The sequence below is a fragment of the Aotus nancymaae genome, unplaced genomic scaffold (genome assembly GCF_030222135.1).
Source record: "Aotus nancymaae isolate 86718 unplaced genomic scaffold, 86718_ANA_hifiasm-v0.15.2.pri h1tg000009l, whole genome shotgun sequence".
NCBI lineage: Eukaryota > Metazoa > Chordata > Mammalia > Primates > Aotidae > Aotus > Aotus nancymaae.
The window spans coordinates 3,600,066-3,615,309 of record NW_026988420.1 but is presented as its reverse complement, the minus strand read 5'-3'; the positions used below and the strand labels follow the sequence as shown (position 1 = coordinate 3,615,309).

The following is a 15,244-nucleotide window of genomic DNA, read 5'->3' as shown; positions in this document are numbered from 1 at the left end:
TGGGATTACAGGCGTGAGCCACTGTGCCTGGCAGATCTTTGTTTTTAACTTTTTATTTTAAGATAATTTGACTTGTGAAAAACAGTACAAACAATTGTCATAAAACTTTCACCCACATTTTCTAAGTGTTACTATTTGTCGTATGTGCTTCGTCATTCATTCATTCTCTTTGAAATGTTTGAGAATTAAGTTGTAGAGCTAATGTCCTTTTACCTATGTTTACCTTTATTTTCTAAGAACAAGAGCATTGTCTTTTTTTTTTTTTTTTTTCTGAAGCAGAGTCTTACTCTTGCCCAGGCTGGAGTGCAGTGACATGATCTGGACTCACTACAACCTCTGCCTTCTGGGTTTGAGCAATTCTTGTGCCTTAGCTTCTCGAATAGCTAGGATTACAGGTGCATGGCACCACACCTGGCTAATTTACGTATTTTTAGTAGAGATGGGGTTTCAGCATGTTGGCCAGGCTGGTCTCAAACTCCCGACCTTAGATAATCTACTCGCCTCAGCCTCCCAAATTGCTGGGATTGCAAGCATGGACCACCACACCTGGCAATAAGAACATTATCTTATATAACCAGAGTACAGTTATTGAAATCAAGAAATTAGTATTGACTGAATACTACTCTTTAGGCCTATTGAGACTTCATTTGTCCACCTAGTTCCTTGTTCTGCTCCACAGTGCAGTCTAGGATCACACACTGCAGTTGTCATGTCTCTTTATTGTCCCTAAGTCTGGAAGAGTTCTTCAGTCTTACTTTGTGTTTCATAATCATGCATTTTTAAAGAGCACAGGTTTATTGTACTTTGTTTTGAGACAGGGTCTCACTCTGTTGCAGTGCAGAATGCAGGCTGGAGTGCGGTGGTATGATTGTGGCTCACTGCAGCCTTGACCTCCTGGGCTCAGGCAGTCCTCCTGCCTTAGCCTCTTTAGTAGCGGAGACACAGGCATATGCCACCACGCCTGGCTAATATTCGAAATTTTTGTAGAAACAGAGTCCCACTACATTGCCCAAACTGGTCTCAAATTCCTGGGCTCAAGTGATCCTCTTGCCTCAGCCTCCCTATGTGTTTATTTTGTAAATGTTCCTCAATTTAGGTTTATCTAATCTTTCCTCATGATTAGATTCAGAGTATTACAGGCATGCCTTGGCAGAAAAATTGCAGGTTTGATTTCATACCACCACAATAAAGCAAATAACAAAATAAAGTCACACAATTTTTTTGTTTCCTACTGCATATAAAAGTTATGTTCACCTTATACTGTAGTCTGTTAAATGTGCAATAGCATTATCATATAAAAGTTATGTTCACCCTATACTGTGCTCTGTTAAGTGTGCAATAGCAGTATAACTTTTTTTTTTTTTTTTTTTGAGACAGATTTTCGCTCTCGTTACCCAGGCGTGGGTTGCCAGGAGTGCAATGGCGCGATCTCGGCTCACCGCAACCTCCGCCTCCTGGGTTCAAGCAATTCTTCTGCCTCAGCCTCCTGAGTAGCTAGGATTACAGGCATGTGCCACCACACCTGGCTAATTTTTGTATTTTTAGTAGAGATGGGGTTTCACCATATTAGTCAGGCTGATCTCAAACTCCTGACCGCATGATCCACCTGCCTCAGCCTCCCAAAGTGCTGAGATAACAGGTGTGAGCCACCGCACTCAGCCAGGCTCTGTTTCTTATTCTAGTTGTCTTGCTGTTTCCACCACATCTGCAGTCCCTTCCTCCACTGAAGTCTTGAACTGTTCAGTGTCATCCATGATCTTGGACTGGAATCGGCTTCTTCCAAACTCCTGTTAGTGTTGATATTTTGATCTCCTCCCATGAAAAACAATGTTCTTAATGGCATCTAGAAATTACGAATCCTTTCCAGAAGGTGATCAATGTACTTTGCCTAGATCCATCATAGACTGTGGCATCTATAGCCTTATGAAATGTATTTCTTAAATAATAAGACTTGAAAATTGAAATGACTTCTTGATCCATGGGCTGCAGAATAGATGTGTTAGCAGGCATGAAAAAAACATAAATCTCCTTGTATATCTTCATCAGAGCCCTTGGGTGACAAGGTGCATTTTCAATGAGCAGTAATATTTTGAAAGGAATCTTTTTTCTGAGCAGTAGGTCTCAACAGTGAGTTTAAAGTACTCAATAAAGCATGCTGTAAACAGATGTGCTATCACCCAGGTTTTGTTGGTTCGTTTCTAAAGCATAGGCAGAGTGGGTTTAGCATAATTCTTCAGAGCTCTAGGGTTTTTGGAATGATAAATAAGCGTTGGCTTCAACTTAAAGTCTCCAGCTACGTTAGCCCCTGAGAAGAGTGCCTATTCTTTGAAGCTAGGCACTGACTTCTTCTTTCTCGCTAGGAAAGTTCTAGGTGACCTCTTTTTCCAAAAAAGGCTGTTTCATCTACAGCGAGCATCTGTTATTTAGTGTAGCCACTGATATGGTGTGGCTCTGTGTCCCCATTCAAATCTTACAATGTGAAAATAAATACAGCTACCTTCATCACTTATCTCAGCTGGATCTTCTGGATAACTTGCTGCAGCTTTCACATCAACACTTGCTGCTTAACCCTGCACTTTTATGTATGGAGGTGGCTTATTTCCTTAAACCTCATAAACCAACTTCTGCTAGCTTCAGGCTTTTCTTCTGCAGCTTTCTCATCTCTCTCGGCCTTCACAAAATTAGAGTTAGGACTTTGCTCTGAATTAGTCTTTGGCTTAAGGGCCAAACTAGTTGTTACTGGTTTGACCTTCTGTCTAGAACACTTAAACTTTTTCATATCAGCCTTGTCGCACTTCGTTATCATCTATGCACTGGAGTAGTACTTTTAATTTTCTTCAATAACTTTTAATTGACATTCACAACTTGGCTAACTTTGGCCCAAGAGGCCTAGCTTTTAGCCTGTCTTGGTTTTTAACATTTCTTTCTCACTAAGCTTAGTCATTTCTAGCTGTTGATTTAAAATGACAGGTGTGTGACTCTTCCCTTCACTTGAACACTTGGAGGCCATTGTAGGATTTTTAATTGGCTTACTTACAGTATTGTATCTCAGGGAATAGGGAGGCCCAAGGAGAGGGAGAGAGATAGAGAAATGTCTGCTCAGTGGAATGGTAGAAACGCCACATTTATTAAGTTTTCCATCTTATATGGATACAGTTTGTGGTACTCCAAAACAGTTACAATAGTAACCTCACAGAACACTGATCACAGAACACCAGAGCAGATATTATGATAATGAAAAAGTTTGAAATATTATGAGAATTACCAAAATGTGAAACACAGACCCAAAGTAAAGCACATGCTGTTGGAAAAATAGCACAGATAGACATGCTTAGTGCAGGGTTACCACTCCTTCAATTTTAAAAAACGTAACGTCTGCAAAGCACAGTAAGTCGAAGCACCTTATGAGGTGAGATGTGCCTATATGTATTTTCAGCAAGAATGTCACAGAAGTAATGCTGTGTCATTGATTATAACATTTTGGGGACCATCAGTGTTGATCAGCACCTAAGGTAGTGTGTGCTGTGTTTCTCCATTCTATAAAGGTACAGTTTTTCTTTGTAATTAGTATTCTATTAGACCACCACATCACACGGATTTCTTTTTGAGGAAGGACTTATTGCTCAATTTTAGTCAGTACAGTCAGCAGATAGATTCCAGCACTTTCAGCATAACTCATATCACCCAAGGTCACACTCTTCCTGGTACAGCTTGCACACAATGCCTTAGTGAGGTGAGGTGGAACTGCCCACTTCAGAGCTCCCTGCCAGTTGCTGAGGCAAGGCCTGCATTGCAGTGAGATTGCTCCCTCAGCCCAATTATGCCTCTTCCCCCTTCCTTTTACATATGCTGGTCCCTAGTAACTATATTGCATCCTAAACTCTGTCTCGGCATCTGAGTCCAGAGAACCCAATCTTAGTCGTTTCTTATTGGGAGACATTTTGAAACCCTGTGAATAATCTGTTTGTTATTACTTACACTTACTCCTTTTAGCATCTATTTAGAATTCATGCTTGAAATCATTATTACTGTACTGGTTGCCAAATGGTGGTTTTCTAATTCTATGAAGAACAAATAGTTATTTCAACGAACACTATAAGAACTATTCCCCTGAGTGGGTGCTGTGGCTCACGGCTATAATCCCAGCACTTTGGGAGGCTGGGGTGGGCAGATCATGAGGTCAGGAGTTGAAGACCAGCCTCACCAACAGTGAAACCCTCTCTCTACTAAAATAAAATACAAAAATTAGGCAGGCATAATGGCAGGCGCTTATAGTCCCAGCTACTCGGGAGGCTAAGGCAGGAGAATCTCTTGAACCCAGGAGGCAGATGTTTCGGTGAGCATAGAGTGCACCTTGCACTCTAGCCTGGGAAATAAGAGGGAAACTCTGTCTCAAAACAACAACAACAACTATTCCCCATTTATATGTTAAAAAATTAACCCATTCATATGTAAAAAAAATTAACCTCAAACTTTATCTGTATCATATACAAAGTATCAACTTTTAAAATGGATTACATGGGCCGGAGAGGTGGCTCACACCTGTAATCCCAACACTCTGGGAGGCTGTAATCCCAGCACTTTGGGAGGCTGAGGTGGGTGGATCACGAGGTCAAGAGATCGAGACCATCCTGGTCAACAAAGTGAAACCCTGTCTCTACTAAAAAATACAAAAATTAGCTGGGCGTGGTGGCGCATGCCTGTAGTCCCAGCTACTCGGGAGGCTGAGGCAGGAGAATTGCCTGAACCCAGGAGGCGGAGGTTGCGGTGAGCCGAGATCGTGCCATTGCACTCCAGCCTGGGTAACAAGAGCGAAACTCCGTCTCAAAAAAAAAAAAAAAAAATACAAAATTAGCCAGGCATTGTGGTGCATGCCTGTAATCCCATCTTAAATTATTTTTCTTTTTTAAAAAAAAAAAAATTAAAAAAATAAAATAAAATGGATTGCATGGCCAGGCATGGTGGGTCACACCTGTAATCCCAGCAGTTTGGGAGGCCAAGGTGGGCAGATCAGTTGAGGTCAGGAGATCAAGACCAGTCTGGCCAACATGGCGAAACCCCTATCTCTACTAAAAATACCAAAAAATTAGTGGGGCATGGTGGTTTTTGCCTGTAGTCCCAGTTACTCAGGAGACTGAGGCAGGAGAATTGCTTGAACCCAAGAGGTGGCAGTTGCATTGAGCTGAGATCACACCACTGCACTCCAGCCTGGAAAGCAGAGTGAGACTCTGTCTCAAAAATAATAAAATATGAAATGAAATGAGAGCAAGACTCTGTCTCTAAAAATAATAAAATATGAAATGAAATGAAAATGAAATATATTACAGACCTAAATGTAAAACCTATAAAACGTGTAGAAGTTTTGAGTTCTAGATATGAGAAACTGTGAGTTTCATAGGCTGGCAAAGATTTCCCAGACATGAATGATAAAAGAAAAAAATTGATAAATTAAGACTTTATCAAAATTAAGATGTTGTGCTCTTCCAGAGACACTGTTAAAAATATAAATAGGCAAGTTATTGACTAGGAGAATAGATTTGCACACATATATCAAGATTTATATCCAGAATATGTAAAGAACTCATTACTCAATAAGCAACACAGTTGAAAGGAAGGATACCAGTTGAACATATAACTTCACAAATAAGGGATAGTGATTGTTAATAAACACATGGAAAGATGCTGTACATCATTAGTTATTAGGAAAGTACAATGAAGATACCACTGTATACTTTTTAGAACAGCTAAACTTTTAAAACTGTCAATTCTAAGCATTGGTGAGAATGTGGAACAACTGTAACTCTGATCCATTGTAAGTGCCTAACAATATAGCCACTTTGAAAACAGTTTGGCTGTTCTTGATAAAGTTAAGCACATATTTAACATTATACCCAGCAATCTCATTTTTAGATATTTATTCAAGTAATGAAAATTGATATGGTTTGGCTGTGTCCCCACCCAAATCTCATCTTGAATTGTACTCCCATGATTCCCATGCATTGTGGGAGGGACCCAGTGGGAGATAATTTGAATGATGGGGTGGTTTCCCCATACTGTTCTTTTGGTAGTGAATAACCTTCACAAAATCTGATGCTTTTATCAGGGGTTTCTGCTTTTGCATCCTCCTCATTTTCTCTTGCTGCCGCCATGTAAGAATTGCCTTTTGCCTCCCACCATGATCCTGAGGCCTCCCCAGCCATGTGGAACTATAAGTCCAATTAAACCTCTTTTTCTTCCCAGTCTTGGGTGTGTCTTTATCAGCAGCGTGAAAGTGGACTAACACATAAATATTATGTCCACCTAAAGGCTTGGTGAACACACAAGTAATCATAATGGAGAAAAAGGTGAAATCACTCAAATGTCTGTGAACTGATTAATGGATAAACAAGTTGTACCTCCATATAAGAGAATGCTATTCAGCAGTAAAAGGACAAGCAGAGACCTCCAGTTCTGAGACGAGATGAAATAAAGAATCTTTTTCCTTTTCTTACTAAGTACAGCTAAAAACCCTGGATAATTTATAGAAAACAAACCTGAGAAGACTCTGAAAGTTAGCAAGAAGAAGCCAGATAAGCTAGGGACCTGACTTGAGGAATAACATAGTGATATGTTCCCTAGATTTTTTTTTCTTAGTGTATTCCAGGTAGGTGCTAGAGAAGCTGGCAATCCGGAAACACCAATGAGTACAGACCAAAACAAACCCTAGAAAAGACCATTTTATTAGTCAAACTAGGAAAGGGACAACCTAGCAAGACAGAAAACTTGTAGACAATAGCAAAAAACAATAGACAAACTATGTTCCCCATTTTTACCAGCAAAGACTGAGTATTGAGCTTAAAACTTACCCCCATTGCCCAGCTGTAACAAGACTCCCGCTCCTGTGTCTCTTCCCCAACATTCCTGCTGGGATATTATCAGAAAAGGTGAAGGCCTAGTCAGGAGTCTAGATTTTTATTCCCACTGGGCAGTGTACCTTCCATTCCCCCACCCCAAACAGTAACAGGTTCCCTTTTCTCACTGTATCAATGGAGGCTATGTGGGAAGCACTTAGGAGGCACCTCTACCCTTCCCAGCCAAGATATCTCCACAGAAGCCTGGTGGGGAACCAGGAATTGTACTCCCACCTGATGGCAACAAGGTGATACTCCCACATCTCTCACTGCATGGAGTCAGAGGAGGCCTGCATAGACAAATTTAAGTAAGATCTAGAGTCTCAGCGTAATACTAAAACGTTCGGGATACAATTGAAAATCATCCATCCTACCAAGAACCAGGAAAACTAATTTAAATGAGAAAAGACAATAGATGCTAAAACCAAAAAGATGTTGAAATTACCTGACAAAGATTTTAATGCAACAATCTTTAAAGTGATTCAGTTTGCAATTGAAACATGAAAAAATAGAATTCTCAACAAATAAATAGAAGGTCTAAAGAACCAGATGGAGATTTTTAAACAAAATACAATAGCCAAAATTTGCCGGGCGCGGTGGCTCACGCCTGTAATCCTAGCACTTTGGAAGGCCAAGGTGGGTGGATCACCTGAGGTCACGAGTTCAAGACCAGCCTGGCCATCATGGTGAAAGCTCATCTTTAAAATACATAAATAAATGAATAATAAAATAAAAATAATACAGTAGCCAAAATTTTAATAAGTCTACTGAACAGCAGAATGGAGAGGGCAGAAGAAAAATGAATGAACTTGAAGATAAAACATTAGAAATTACCCAATCTGAACAACAGAGAGAAAATGTACTGAAAAATAAAAATGAACAAATCATCAGAGACTTGTAGGACTGTTTTTAGAAGTTCTAATATTTGTACCATCAGAGTCCCAGGGGAGAAGAAAGATGATATGGTTGAAAAGATATTCAAAGAAATGATAGCTTAAAATTCCCCAACTTGGCAAAAGACATATTCAAGAAGAACTCAAGAAGTTCAAGAAACGCTAAACAGGAAAACCCAAAGAAATCCATTCCAACATACATTGTAAATTTCTGACAACTAAATACAAAATCTTGACAACAGTGAGGACACCTTACCTGTAGGGGAAAAACAGCAGATTTGTCATCAGAAACCATGGAATTTAGAAGGAAGTAGCATATTTAAAGTGCTGAATGAGAAGAACTATCAACCCAGAATTCTAGAGTCAGCATATAACTGGCCTATCGAGGTTGAAAGTTGACAGTTATACATTCAGACTGCACATCGATATTCACATTACAAGGATCCAAAGCAAAAACAGAGTAAAGGAAATAATAGAGCTTATTTGTCACATGCTTCTCACTTGATAAGAAAGTCAAAAAAATTTTTTCCTAGTGACAGTTTTTTCCTCCCTCAAGATGTACCCATTTGCAAGAACTGAATCCCATAGCCATAGTAGATACAAGTATACTGGTAAAGTGAGTATCTGACATTTTCAGTCTCAGTAAGTGGGAGACAGGCAAGAAAAAGGGGCGATGAAGTGAAGAATGGACATGGCCAGCCCTCATGTTCACAAAGAACACTAATGTTGTCTCTAAATGAGATTATACAGTGTCATTGACAAGATTGAAATATGATATTTCTTACATTTTAAAAGTCATGTATAAAAGTTTAGTATGCCTAATAGTTTTTATAAACTTGGTTTTTTCATCAAAATAATTTTTTAAATATGTATTTTAAGATCTCTATAAAATAGAATAGGCTTGTCTCCCTGTGAGATGTTCTGCAGATTACTGTTCCCAGCCATGTCTTTGTCTGTGTAGTTAGAGGTGCCAAGTTAGAGGTGCCATTAGCAAATACTGAAAGCTCGTTCCATGCCATACACTGTTCTGGATGCTGGTGAAAAAGTCGTGTCCCCTACCTCCAGGAAAAAATCCTAGAAGGAACTATGAACTGCAAACCAGTAATTACAAGTGTTAGGGGTGTTATGAAAAGGGAAGTATAAAGTGTTGTGGGAATATATACCAAGATTTATTTGACCCATTCATTCTGTGGTCAGGAAAGTCCTCTGTGAAGAAGCGATTCTAGCCGTTGTTGGTTTGGTGGATCTTTTGTGTGTTTTGTTTTTTTGAGACAGAGTGTAGCTCTGTTGTCCAGGCTGGAATGCAGTGGCGCAATCTTGGCTCACTGGAACCTCTGCTTCCTGGGTTCAAGTGATTCTCCTGCTTCAACCTCCCAGGTAGCTGGGACTACAGGTGCGTGCCATCACACCTGGCTAATTTTTGTATTTTTAGTAGCGATAGAGTTTCACCATGTTGGCCAGGCTGGTCTCAAAACTTCTGACCTCAAGTGATCTGCCCATCTCAGCCTCCCAAAATGCTGATATTCCAGGCGTGAGCCACCATGCCAGGCCTAGCTTTGTTTTTATGTGGAACAAATTATTGTTCCTTGTAATAGCATGAATATCTTAGTGAGAAGCTGGAAGAGACAACCACTGGAAACTGTTAGCTAGATGTGATTTTAAATTGGAATTCTCTACTTGGAGAAGGGCGATAACGCACTATGTCATCAAGTTTTGGTCTTTACCAGTAGTCTGAACAGACTTTTAGTTAAATCCCATCTATACTACATATACTAGCTCTGTGAGCTTAGGAAGGTCATTTAATTATTTTGAGCCTTAGTTTACTTATCTATAAAATGAAGCTAAGGATAACTTGCAGGGTTGTTACTATTCTAAGACATGATTCCACACTTCAAGGAGCACTTAGTTCAGTAAGGTGAGACAGACATATTGACAAGTAATTGAAAAAAAAAAAAAGAAAAGAAATAGGAGACGGTGGTGGTATAGAAGGAAGGGTGGGAAGTAGTGATATAAAGGAGTGCTCTACTCTGCATAAAGATGAACTCAGGAAGGCTTTACAAAGAAGCTAGTATTCAAACTGGGCCTTGAAGGATGCATAGAGAAGGGACATGGCAAATATGAAACAGCTTGATGCATTTGGTAAACTGTAATTTGTTTAGAATAATTAGACTAGAAATACAGGCAAACGACAGAAGAAACTACAGAGGGCCCGGCGCGGTGGCTCACATCTGTAATCCCAGCACTTTGGAAGGCTGAGGCGGGCAGATTCACTTGAAGTCAGGAGTTCGAGACCAGCCTGGCCAACATGGTGAAAACCCATGTCTACTAAAAATACAAAAATTAGCCGGGCTTGGTGGCTCACACCTGTAATCCCAGCTACTTGGGAGGCTGAGGCAGGAGAATCACTTGAACCTGGGAGGCAGAGGTTGTAGTGAGCCAAGATTGCGCCACGGCACTCAGGCTGGGTGACAGAGGAAGACCCAGTCTCAAAAAAAAAAAAAAAAAAGGGAAACTAGAGAAGTAGATAGATTGTAGGTGACAGAGGGCTTATATTGTTTGCTACCCTGAAGCTTTTGGACTTCATTCTGAAAGTGACTCACAGGTACTGAAGGGTATTCATCAGATTTGCTGGTGGTGGGGGTGTGTTAAACTGGTAATAGGAAGATGCCTTAAGCTGTTGCATTTGAGTAAGGTGGTGGGGAAGGATTGAAGAAGAGGTGACAGATTATAAAGAGACTTAGATAGTAAAACCAACAGGACCTAGAGGCCATTGGACTATCCAGAAAGAAAGAGTAAATAGCAGTTCCTGGGATTTCAGGCTTGGTAGACTGAAGTGGTTCTTGGCTGTATGTATCACAATATTAATATAAACAAGATGGAAGAAGATGTAAGAGAGGTAGACACTGAATTACCTTTTCTATGCTTAGTCTGACTTCTTCAGTATCTGATTATTCAGAGAAAAAGCACTCTTAACACTTAACAGGATAAGTTCCTCTACTTGTTTTTTAGAAAAATGCATTTGTCTTGAGAATAGATTTCACAGAAGTTGATAAGAGTACGTCACAGACTAACAAATAAGTTATGAGGGCCATAGAGGATAGTTTTGTTCATTCTGCAGATGTCATTAAGGAAAGAGCTAAAGAAAACATTGCAACTATAACCATGTTGATATACTTAAAATTAAAGTTCTGAAAACATTTAGTGTGAATAGTGTTAATGAAAAAGAATTTTAATATTAGTATTTTAATGTTTTTAGAGTTTTTTCTTGCAATTTTGACTTTGCATTAGTGTATACGATTTATAACTAAATTTTATTTTCCTGAAAATAATATTAAGATGAATATTCAACCTGAAATAAAACTTACATACAAAATGTTAAATAAATGTTATATTTATTCACTATTTTTTCTTCTGTTCTAGTTACTATCTTTGGAAATGAAGAAAATGGTAAGGCACTTTTAGTTTCAATTTAAGTTAAATGATTAATGATATTTTAATTGGAACATTTTATTTAGTGATGAAGACATGTGTTTTTGTTTTTTAAAAATAAAATCCCTGTCTTCAAATTTTAGTAATTAAAAGGAGTAATGAGGTTGCTTCCAGAAAAAGACATTCCATATATTCTTATTTGGTGTTACTTATGTAAATTAAACTAGCCATTATTTTGTACAGCATCTAATACCCAGATTTCTTTGTGTATATTTATATAAATATTTCTGCCTCGTATGTTCTTCAAAACTTTTTTAGATTTTTAATATGACTTATGGCTACATTGAGGAGACAATTCAGCTTTCATGATGTCTGAATTTTATAGATGGTTCTCATTTATGCATTTGTTAAAATTGCACTTTACAATGCACAGATAGTTAATAAAATAGCCAGACTGTAAATTTGTAAATTGTATTACTAGTTTAAGGAAGCTAAAGTTTTTATAACAACTAAGTTAAAAAGATAGTGCCTAGAGGGAAAAATCATTTCTCAAAATTTCACTGAGATGAAAGCAAATTTCATAAATCTGTTTTAAAAAAAATTTAATCGGACATACAGAACTCCAGAGGATTTCTAAAATACTTGAACAGCTAGAAATTATTAATAAATAGTAATTATTGTTACTGGAGATGAGGCATTAAGTATGTAAATCTTAAATTACCTTTAATTTCTCAGTAACAGAATAAACAGACTCAATCTTGATCAGCTTATTTTCTTTCTGTAAATCAAAAATGTTTCCTGTATGTTGGAAGCACAGATACAGAAAGCAAATTTCAGAAGTTCTTATAAAAGAACTTTTAACTTATATCATTATCTCTTGGGGCTGTTTTTACTGTGTTTCTCAAAGAGTCTTTCAATACAGTTTTTTGTTGTTAGCTTGTTTTTAAATTCAGTTATAGGTGATTTTTGAACTTTTAAACACAGAGTTTGGTATATAGGTTTCAGGTTTTTCTTTAGCTTTGATTTAATTTTCTCACTTAACTAAGATTTACGTTCTATATTACTTGTAACCAGTGGTTTAATAGCATGTATATTTAACCAGAAGTTTGCCTATTAATAATCACATTGATTTGAATTTAGTGAAAAGCATTGTTTTCTGTTACTCTTTGCTCATTATAATTTAATAACACCATCTTTTAAGTACTTACTATATTCTAGGTCTGTGTTAAGAGCTTTATTTTATCTGTTTTTTAACTGAGAATGTATTTTTCAGCAAAAGCATTTTGTTTTGTTCTCATGAAGAAAATAAATATCCTAAAAATATTAAATGTTTTTAAAACTATTAAGAGTTTTTTATTTTTACATTTAAAGTTTCTCAAGGTTACCATCTAGCTCAAAGTTATACAATAGTATATAGATGAGGAATAATAAGCTTGATTTAATATGGGTTCTAGGCAAAAATATTTATAAAGGAAGTAAACAAAATGAAGATAACGTTGCAGGGTTGATAAATGGTCTCAGTGTTATCATAACAGTAGGAGACTAAGTTACTGCACACTTTTCCAAAGGAAAAACAAATGAAGCAATTATTTTTCTCTTTCTGTGAGATGGAGTCTCACTCTGTCTCCCCAGCTGGAATGCAGTAGCGTGATCTCAGCTCACTGCAACCTCTGCTTCCCAGGTTTAGGTGATCCTCCCACCTCAGCTGACCAAGTAGCTGAGATTACAATTGTGCACTACCATGCCTAGCTAATTTTTTGTATTAGTAGAGTTGAGGTTTTACCATGTTGGCCAGGTTGGTCTTGAACTCCTGACCTCAAGTGATCCGCCCACCTCAGCCTCTCAAAGTGCTGAGATTACAGGCCTGAGCCACCGCACCCAGCCGAAGCAATAATATAAAGTCCTTTGGGTACACCATGGGGTTCAACCTGGAGAGAACTGACAGGATAGAGAAAGCAGATTTTGAGAAACTGGTTTTTAATGTGTATGACAATGTTAATGGAAATAAAAAGAGCACATTTGAAAATAGATGGAAGTTGCAGTTAGAATTTTATCTTGGCATCAGATAATAGCTTAGAATATGACCGTTAAGATGATGGTTTAAAACGTGGAGGAAACTATAATTTTAGGTAGGACATAGTGAAAAGAACCTTAGATTTTTGTCAAACAGATACAGGTTTGAATTCTGGCTTCATCATTTAGTAACTAAGTGACATTGGGCAAAGTATTAAATTCTCTGAGCCTCATTGTTTACATCTGTAAACTGGAATGATACCTTAGAAGACTTACTGTGAAGGTTAGAAATAAGGCGTACATTATATGCTTTCTAGTTGACTTTCAGTACATAGGAGTGGTGATTTGAGTACCTATAAATATAAAGATCACCATATAAATATGGTGACTGGGTAGTCCAACAGTTTTACTAAGATGCATTGGTCATGAGGTTGTAATTATTTCTTAGGAATTTCACAGCCAAGAGGGAAAAGAAACTATGAGCAACACATTTTACACCAACCATTGAGATGGATTGGAAGCAAGGAGACTAATTGGCTTTTGCAGCAATCCAAAGAATATAGGCAACAATTTATGAACTATGCATGGGCAGTGAAAATAATGATAAAGAGTTCACTTGGAGAGAAATTTTAGGAGCTAGAATTAGTACTATTTGTACTGATTAGCTGTGAAATATAAGGAGTCATTTCAGGCCTGGATTTCTGCATTGGTCCACTGTGTGACTGGGGTTTCTTTTCTCTGAGATCAGTCATGAACCAATACAATTTCAAAAGAAAAGGATGGGTTGCAACAGGGTTTGTCAATTATAACTATTATTTTATTGAAAAGAACAAGCATTTTTAAAACCAAGAACATAAGGGAAAATAAACCTGAGACAAAGGAAGGACAGTACTTGAAACCAAATACATGTTAGCTTTTACAAAAGCTTCATTACATTGTTCTTGGCCTTTCTTTTATTTCAGTGCAGACCAGTGAACACATTGTCACTTCTTAAACTTGAAAACCACTGATATAGGGAATGCACAGAAAGGACCAAATTTTGGAGAAAATAATTAAAATGCCTGGATAAGACTAGTAATAATAACAGCCAGTATTTATTAAGGATTTATTGTGTGCCAGGCATTCTTCTAAGTATTTTGCATGTGTTAGCTCATCAGTATTAAGCAGCTAACTTGACTGAAATAAGTGCTTTAATTGAAATGTAACCAAATTATTTGGAGAGTGTACAGTATGAAGGAGTAATGAATTCTGAAAGTAACAGAAAAGACCTTTGTGGAAGTAGTAGCATTTTATCTGAACTTTAAAAATGAGTAGAATTTCAGACTTGTCCTTATTTGTTATCTTCAATGGGTTTATGGTGTTGCATTACAAACTGAAAAAGAATTTAAACATCTGGTAGATTGTTCTTGCTTTTTAATCTTGCTTCTTAAAGAAACTACCGCTTCTTTCAAATAGAAAATCTGTAGAATACAACAAAAAGCTTAAAATTGTATCAGTGACTTAATATTTGGAGATAGAAATGTTGAATGTTTCATTAATCTACTTAGGAAACAGTTATGTTAGATACTCAAAATGGCCAAAACTCTTTCTTGTTAGCCTGTATTGACCAGGAGAATGAAATTTAGGGTACTTTTTCTGAACAATACAGGGAATGGGTTATTCAGATGTATTCATTATTTATGGTGATGGTAACTTATTTACTTTCAGTTGATAGTTCCTTGGATTTAATGTTCATAGTAATAAATATTGTTTTCAGTAATTTTAAGTCATTTAAAATGACCTTTTGGAGAACTTGAAATATAGTGAGTGAAGAAAGTGTTCTAGCTTAAATTTAACTTCAGCAATTTAATACAACCAAATCTCATCTTAAATCTCATCTAATCTTTTAAACCAGGCTGATAATCCTTAAATACAGGAATAGAATATTTCTTTATATCTAGTAATGTTTCCTCTAGCAGGTAAAGTTAATATATTTGATGTTTCAGTACATTTTAATTTAATTGTGTATTGGATTCGGCC

At 37.4% G+C, this 15,244-nt stretch overlaps 1 protein-coding gene across 9 annotated transcripts in view; it reads left to right on the top strand.

The window, feature by feature from the left end:
* The window catches only part of ZDHHC20 (zinc finger DHHC-type palmitoyltransferase 20), a 75,549-nt gene that overhangs the window by 19,247 nt on the left and 41,058 nt on the right, over positions 1-15,244 (top strand). For all 9 annotated transcript variants that reach the window (XR_001105567.3, XM_012441658.3, XM_012441641.3 and 6 more), the window contains exon 2: positions 11,204-11,230. Coding sequence is in view for 8 of the 9 variants with exons in the window: in XM_012441658.3 (XP_012297081.2) it covers positions 11,204-11,230 (27 nt within the window). In the remaining variant the exon portion in view is untranslated. The remainder of the gene's footprint in view (positions 1-11,203; positions 11,231-15,244) is intronic.